General features: G+C 55.0%; 1 protein-coding gene across 1 annotated transcript; it reads left to right on the top strand.

Moving 5' to 3' along the window:
• Window positions 1-4,190: 4,190 nt before the first annotated feature.
• On the top strand, window positions 4,191-6,865 carry DNAJC5 (DnaJ heat shock protein family (Hsp40) member C5). Its single transcript, XM_007462231.1, has 4 exons — window positions 4,191-4,310; window positions 5,063-5,276; window positions 5,933-6,104; window positions 6,515-6,865. The coding sequence occupies exons 1-4, from the start codon at window positions 4,204-4,206 to the stop codon at window positions 6,616-6,618; spliced, it is 597 nt and encodes a 198-aa protein (XP_007462293.1). The 5' UTR covers window positions 4,191-4,203; the 3' UTR covers window positions 6,619-6,865.
• The last annotated feature ends 1,458 nt before the right edge of the window (window positions 6,866-8,323 follow it).

Genomic DNA, 8,323 nt, shown 5'->3' with positions numbered 1-8,323 from the left:
GGGTCTTTGTTGCTGCGTGCAGGCTTTCTCTAGTTGTGGCGAGCAGGGCTTCTCTTGTGGAGCGCGGGCTTCAGTAGTTGTGGCATGCGGGCTCAGTAGTTGTGGCACACAGGCTTAGTTGCTCCGCGGCACGTGGGGTCTTCCCAGACCAGGGCTCGAACCCGTGTCCCCTGCATTGGCAGGCAGATTCTTAACCACTGTGCCACCAGGGAAGTCCCCACATCGTCTTTTAAATAGAAGCGTTCCAGTTTCCCTCGAATTTGGCAAACAAAAGATCACAGTGATACTAATAAAACTGCTACTCCCTCACCACAGCAGACCCACCCCCTTAACCAGGGGTACCCGTGTGCCAGGGTCCGCTGGGGCCGTGGGGCTGCACACATTTTGCCCACCTGTGTCCTGACCTGCCATGGGGGCCAGGAGATTTGCGGTGGGTTTGTTGCTGGAGCTCCTGCCGCCCCTCAGTCGGGATCTTGCATTTCTGTGGATTTGTCGCCTGCCTGCAGACCTGTTGCCCCGGCTTCCATTGTTGATGACTTTCCTCTGGTTCACATCTTCGCTGGCTGGATTTTATCACCAAGTCGTTTTTTCTGGAAGCTCTTGGTTCCATACGTTCTTGAATCCACATGAGCATTAACCTGTTCCTCTGTGTGGGGAGAGCTTGCCTGATGGCGTCAGTGTCCAGGCAGAATGTCCCGTGTTGCTCCACCACATTCTGGCACCGAGTGTCACAGGGTCGCACCACACCTGGTGGGGGAGGGAAAGCTGCCGGGCACTAAGGACTGGGAATGCAGAACCTGATTTTTAATCCCTGGGATTGGGGAGATATGTTTATTATTAAACAAGTATTGGCCTTTAAAAGTTTGGTCATAGTTGCTGGCAGTTCATTGAAACTAAGAAAATTAATTCTGGGACTTCCCTGGTGGCGCAGTGGTTAAGAATCCGCCTGCCAATGCAGGGGACATGGGTTTGAGCCCTGGTCCGGGAAGATCCCACATGCCGCGGAGCAACTAAGCCTGTGCGCCACAACTACTGAGCCCGTGCTCTAGAGCCTGTGCTCTGCGACAAGAGAAGCCACCTCAACGAGAAGCCGTGCACTGCAACAAAGAGCAGCCCCCGCTCGTCACAACTAGAGAAAGCCCGCGCACAGCAACGAAGACCCAGCGCAGCCAAAAATAAATAAATATTTTAAAATATAACAAAATATACAAAGCATTCTTAAAACTCAGCAGTAGAAAACAACAACAACAGAAAACAGAAAAGAAAATTAATTCTAAGGTTTTGAAAGTCAGTGATCTGTCTGTACCTGTGAACAAGCAGGTGATGAACCACAGTGCCTAGCTTACCTAGTAACTAAGCCAGGTGTGTGCTGATTTTTCTTAGGGTGGTTCTGTCCTAGACTAGGAAATGTTGCCCCTTGTTGCAAGAACGTCTGTGATCTCTGGGGTAAGCGGTGCTGGAGAATCATGACTTAAATGCTCAAGTTCCACAGGGAATTCTTTTTAGTCAAATTAAGTAGCTGACTGCCTCTAGACGTCTCAGGTAATCATACAGTTCTATAAGCAGATACAAAAGTATTTATTGACATTTTCCTGTGGATGGGTCTAAAAGCGCTATTTCGTGGGCACTGAGTGACTGGGAATACAGAATACTCTGTCAGAGTTGTATTTCCATAACTACCTAAGGAGCAAACAGTTACTTAGCCAAGTAGTAGTTAAACTTGACGAAGTCATCGTAATTCCGTTGTGGAGTAAATGGACGAAATTCCTAGTAATGGAGACTTGACGAGAATATGTTCCGTCATCAACATCACTGAGGGTCCCTGGGCTCTGTGCGGCCCTGCCATGGGGCGGGGGGTGGGGGGTGGGGTCCTTGTGTCCATCCAGGTGAGGAGGGAGGCTCCAAGCACTGCAGCTACTTGGCCACGCCAAGCAGCTGGAAGCTGTCGGAACTGGGCTTGAGAGTCCTCACACCCTGATTTCAAAGCCCACCATCTCTGGGATTGAAGTGAGGCGTGTTTAATTTCCTGCCCTCAGCTGTACACCACCGTCTCTTATGCTTCGTGCCAAGGTGGCTGACCTGGTGTCCCTCAGCCAGGAGGCCGCACCCTTTGGTTTGGGTTCAGGTCCTGACTTCACTTCTCTGTGTATGTGTCTCTCTGTCTGTGACATAACCGTTGGAGTGCCTGCGTCGTGAGGCTGCAGCGGGCCAGGGGAGCCCACCCCCTGCGGAACCCAGTCTGGAGGGAGTTCATGTGTGTGTCCTGTGTTGTGATCAGAAGTGACCATGCCACCTGCAGGAGGGGGCACGCCTGGGCCACTCCCCCACAGGCCGGGACACCACCACTCCTCTTGTCACATCTTTTCCTGTTTCTTGATTTCTTTCCACATTTTGTTGAAATACTCCTCAGATCTGCGAGCAGTACTTTTCCCAGACTCTTGCGTTTATACGTTCTTCTGACTTTACACTTTGTTGATAGTGGAATCGTAAGGTGAAACTCCTTTCTTCTTAGAATTCGAAACGTGTTTTGTTTGGGGAGGTTCTTAGCGCCCAGGATGTAGAAGTCTGGCCTTGGTGCTCTAGCTGGTGGGGCCTCAGTTTGCACACTTGTGTTTTCATTCAGCTCTAGTTTTGTTTTCAATTGACTATTTTTTCTCAGTTGTCTGTATTCTTTGCCTTTCAAATTCCTGCCTGGCAGATTTTCTCATTTTCTGTTTTCTCTGTGCTGGTTTTGTTCAGACGCTTCCTAAATTGTGCCTTCTCTGTGCTCTGGCCTTCAGCCGTTTCAGGCATAACGTTGTACCCGTCTGCTTCGTTGACAACTCACTGCTCAGATAGTGATTTCCAGAGACTGTCTTATCCTTCTGTGCCCCTTTTTCTTCACAGCTTAGTGTAATCTCAGTCTCTGAGGATAGCAGAACTATTGTTTAAGGCAGTTTCAGGTTTACACAGAAATTGAGGAGAATGTACAGAGAGTTCCCTTGTGCTCCCTGCCCGCCCCAGTCTTACAGTTTATTGGCATTGGTGTGGTACGTTGTTTTGAGTGCCGCTCCAACATTGATACAGGGTAACTCAAGTCTGTAGTTTACATCAGGGCTCACTCTAGGTGTTGCACGTTCTGTGGGGTTTTTCAAACATATAATGACATGTATCTGCAGTTGTAGTATCAGAATAGTTTCACTGCCCTAAAAATCCTCTGTGCTCTGCCTGTTCATCCCTCCCTCTCCCAACCTCTGGCAAACACTGATCTTTTTACTGTCTCCATAGTTTTGTCTTTTCCAGAATGTCAGAGTTGGAATCATATGGTCTGTAGCTTTTTCAGATTGGCTTCTTTCACTTAAATGCATTTAAGGTTCCTCCATGTCTTTTCATGGAAAACACAAGTTTGCTGAATAATATTCCACTGTCCGGGTGCACCACAGTTTATTTATCCGTCACCTGCTGAAGGACATCCTGGTTGCTTCTGAGTTGTGGCAACTATGAATATATCAACTTATTTTTAAGTAGTAGCCTATAATCACATACAGATCATTAGATGAGTCATGAGTTTAGAAATTATGTCCGTCCTCTTGTCTTTGAACTGCATGTTATTTAGAAGTGTGTCGTTTAGTATTTAAACACTTGAGGTGTTTTCCTTTTGGGTCTCTAATCTGTTCGGGTTGGGGACATACTGTGTATGATTTCAGTCCACTTAAATTTGTTAAAACTTGTTTTAAGGCCCACCATGTGGTGTGTCTTGGTGATTTTTAGAACGTGTAAGTTCTGTGGGTGTGGCTGTGGCAGAGTAATCGGGTCACGGTGGTGCGCAGTGTTCTCTAGACTGTCGGCATTTTTCCTGGTTCTGTGTGTGTGTCCTGTGAGCTTCTGAGACGGGGTGTTAAGATTTTTGTGACTGTGAAGTTGTCTGCTTCTCCCCTTATTTCAGTCAGCACTTGCTTCCTGTATTTTGAGGCTCTGTTTCTAAAGTGTGTCTCGCGGACAGTGTCTAGTGGGTCTCTTGCATTTTTATCCGTTTTGACAACCTCTTCCTCTTCATGCAGTTTTCAGTCTGTAGAGATTCCTTTTCGTTTTCGCTTCAGCTTCCTAGCTTCGCCTCCTGACGTCTTTAGTTAGAGGTTGCCCAAGGGATTGCAAAACACACACTTAAATTTTATCTGTACTTTTTGATGTCTCCTCTGCGTTCTCCCTGTAGACTAGCCTGCCATGGCAGACCAGAGACAGCGCTCACTCTCCACCTCTGGGGAATCCCTGTACCACGTTCTGGGGCTGGACAAGAATGCAACCTCGGATGACATTAAGAAGTCCTACCGGTAAGAGGCCTGGGCCTGGGGCGGGCGGCTCCCGCCCCTCCTGTCTTTTATCTGCACGTGTTTCCCCGGCCTACTCGCTGTTTCACTGGTAGCCATTCCATTGCATCTTTGTGTGTGTAGTGTGTCCCCTTATAGCTTACGATTATTGCCTTAATGTTTTCTTGGCAACAAAAGAATAGCGGTTTGTGGGTCATGCATACTCCCTGCCCTGGAACAGATGGCTCGGGGGGCAGGTCTGGATGTGCTGAGCTGTGACGGCATGGTCTCCACACCCCGGGGTAGCCTTCCCACGTGGCTAAGCTTGCCCCTCCCGTGCGGTGTCCCTGAGCCCCTGAGCAGCTGTCAGAGACGGACGCTGTCGTTGGTGCAGACAGTTGACACAGTCCTCTGTGTTCTCAGCTTATCTCCTTATCAGTATAATAAAATGCCCGTCTGTGCTGCACGCTCCTCGCCTGTCCCTCCATTTGGCAAATGTACAGTCAGGACGCTAGAGGGCGGCAGCGGGGTCGGAAGTTCTTGGGAGTGCCTGCAGGTCAGCTCTCACCCGGGCACTCGCAGCTCTGTGGGTGATGGTTCGGGACGACGGGAGGTTTGCCCTGAGACAGTTGCAGAGGTTTCTGTTGAGCCTGGCGTTCTCTGGTTCTGTGGCCGGCTGGAAAGGGAGGTGGTGACGGGTAGACGTTCCTCTGCTGGCCCTCCGTCCCGGTGGATGAGCGCGAGACGTGAGGCCAACAGATGGTTTCGGTTTGCAGGAAGCTGGCCTTGAAATACCACCCTGACAAGAACCCAGATAACCCAGAGGCCGCGGACAAGTTCAAGGAGATCAACAACGCCCACGCCACCCTGACGGACTCCACGAAGAGGAACATCTACGACAAGTACGGCTCGCTGGGGCTCTACGTGGCCGAGCAGTTTGGGGAGGAAAACGTGAACACCTACTTCGTGCTCTCCAGCCGCTGGGCCAAGGTGAGGCGCAGCGCTAGCGCCCGCAGCCCGCCGGGCGGCCGGGGGCCCGCGGCGGGCTCCTCGCCGCCTGGACACGGGCAGAGGCCCGGTCCCAGCCGACGGTAGCTGGCCTGTGGCCCGCTGCAGCCGGCCCGCGCGCGCAGAGCCACGTCCGTGCCCAGTGGCGGCGTCCACAGCATCTTCTTTCGCGGGTCACCGCGGTAGAAATAGGAAACGAACTTTTTCATCACTTTGTGGGTAGACTTATTTTCGTGATTAGGGAAGACTTGTTAGAAATACCTAGCTTGAGAAACTTGTGAAAAAAACACTGTTGTTTTATATTGTGACATTGCCTGGTTTCCTGATTCTATCCAAAGCATCTGTCGTGTAAGGCCCGAGGGCGCGGCTCACTGCAGGGCGCTGAGCTGTCGGAAGCCGGTCTGGCAGCGGCCGGTCAGCCCCCCTCCCTCTCAGGAGTTACCCTTCTTTACGCAGCGGGCCTCCTCCTTCCTGCCCTCCTGTCCCCGTGTTCAGTGTTTTCTTTATTCCCCTTGATCTGGAAAAGAGTCCGCTGCTGGTGTGAGGACCCCTCTGTGACCCTGGAGGGGGTTGGGGGTGGGCGCAGGGTGAGAGCTGCACCCCGGCCTTGCCGCACAGCCACGTCCCCCTGCCCCCAGGCCCTGTTCGTGTTCTGCGGGCTCCTCACCTGCTGCTACTGCTGCTGCTGCCTCTGCTGCTGCTTCAACTGCTGCTGCGGGAAGTGCAAGCCCAAGGCGCCCGAGGGCGAGGAGACCGAGTTCTACGTGTCCCCCGAGGACCTGGAAGCGCAGCTGCAGTCCGACGAGCGGGGTGAGTGTGCCCGCCGCCCGGGGCGCGCGTGAGGGGCGGGGCCGGAGCGGGCCCTGAACGTGTCGCCCTGTCTCGTCAAACAGGAGGGCACTGACACTGTGCGGGAGTGTTTGTGGTGGCGGCGGGACGGTTGAGGTGTGAACGTGGACGCTGGAGGTAAAGCAGGCGCGGAGGGCTGTCCCCGCCGCGGACTGTGGTAGCTGAGCAGGCGGGGAGGGCCGAGGGCAGAGGCCGCTGAGGAAGGTCGTGTGGGGCGGAGGTCCTGGCAGCCTCGCCCCGCCCTGGGCGCTTGTCTTACGACCTCCGACCCCGGTCGGGCCACCAGGTGGCCGAGCGTGTCGCCCAGAGATGGTGTCGGGGGCCGAGAGGCCCACCGGCCCGACCTGAGGCCTTGCGTCGCTTGCTTGCAGAGGCCGCAGACACGCCGATCGTCGTCCAGCCGGCGTCCGCCACGGAGACCACCCAGCTCACAGCCGACTCCCACCCCAGCTATCACACCGATGGGTTCAACTAAATTCAGGAGAAGCTGTGATTCGAGGGTCAGTCAGCACCCAGCCACTCGACCTTAGAATCATGGACTGTAGTCCCAGAGGTGGGGCGGGAGCCGCCCTGGCCCCGGGAGGGCAGCGCCAGCCCGCCTCTGTGCCCGCCCACCCGCCGATCCCTGACACACGAAGTGCGTAGCATGCAGTGTTTAAAGCAGTTTAGCTACGGTCTTCTTCTGTTGTTTTCCTTTTTTAATAGCATGTGCAGGGTTACGTTCCATGTCTGTCTGTATTGTGAGCGTGTTGCGGCCAGGCCGCATTCCCCGGACGTGGGGCCGCCTCAGGGCTCTCGGGCAGGTCGACGCAGTGGTTGGACGGCCCGTGTGGTCCCTCGCGGTCAGGCGGGCTTGGGCGGGATGGCGCTCCGTTCCCCCTGCCCACGGGGGCCTGAGGCAGGTGCTGCCTGGCTGGAGCCGTGGGGTCTGCTCCCTGCCCCGTGCCTGCCAGCCATGTGGCCACAGGCAGGGCCTCTGGACTCACCTGCCAGGAAGGAGCTGGGCCCACTCTCGCAGCGCCGGGGCGTTTCTGTGGCATTCGTACCAAGGACAGTCTGTGCGGGACCCGTTCACCTCGTCTGCTTAGCCTGTGGCAGTTGTTTTTCACGTCTGACCTGAGGCCCCCGTGCTTCGAGTGTGCTCCCTCCCAGGGTGGGGACGTTCCCACACGTCCCCAGGCCATGAGCTGGATGGAAGGGGTCCCTCCCGCAGCCTCCACTCTCCCCTTCCCTGCATCGTCCTCCACATTCCTTCTCGCCCACCTGGCCTCTTGGTAATGCTTTTTGAACCTCTAAGAACCACAGATGGCAGCAGCGGCCCAATTAGTGGTGGTCAGAGGGGCTGGGAGTCCAGGCTGCCGGTGGCGAGTGGGCTGCACAGCCCTCCCCTCTGTGCTTCCCAGAGCTCTCACCCCCCCGCTTTCCTCCGACTGCTCCCTTTGGCAGTCGTTGATGGTTTGGGCAGAGCTAGAGACGTCGGGCTCACGGAGAAAGGACCAGCTGGACCAAAGGCATACTCTGGGCAGAGGGTTGGGTCCCCAGGTGGCCCTGGTGCCCTTGGGCTCGTTAGTCCGCAGCCAGACCACAGAAGCCCCGCTCACCTCTGTCCGTGCACCGTCTGTGGACTGTTGGAAGCCAGTCTGTCTTGTCCGCGTCCAGACCTGTGGGTGGCCCCTGCTCTGAGGACTTGGAGACGTGGCTGTGCTGGGCCCGTGCCAGACCAGCACCTGCCCCGGGACCTGCATGGCCCAACTGGGTCTGGTTTCCCATCATGCACCTCGTGACTGCTGGGCTCCTCCGGAATGTCCCGTAGGGAAGGCCGTGGGGCAGGGGGCTGCACACAAGGAGGTCAGACGCACCAGGACATCTTCCCGAGCCACTGATTACCACCACCCCACCCCAGCCCCACCCAGGCCCCGGCTTGCCTGCTGCCGTCACGATGCTGTGTGGGGTGAGCATCCGGCTCTGCAGGCACCAGGTCTGTGGGCACTTGTGGGTTCCGTTTTGTTTGGGGTTTTGCCCTTGAAAACAATCACGAAGACGTTTAACAAGAGGGGAGGGGTCTGCGCTGATGTTAAATGAGGAATAATCTGCTGAGATCCTGCCTCTCAGAAGGACAAGAAATCCGTTGTTTGACCTGCCCTGGAGCAGGGAGGAGGCCAGACACTAGGACAGTCTTA

This window comes from Lipotes vexillifer, unplaced genomic scaffold (genome assembly GCF_000442215.2).
Source record: "Lipotes vexillifer unplaced genomic scaffold, Lipotes_vexillifer_v1.1 scaffold1798, whole genome shotgun sequence".
Taxonomy (NCBI): Eukaryota; Metazoa; Chordata; class Mammalia; order Artiodactyla; family Lipotidae; genus Lipotes; species Lipotes vexillifer.
Note: the sequence above shows the minus strand (reverse complement) of the source record. Positions and strands in the feature narration are given on the sequence as shown.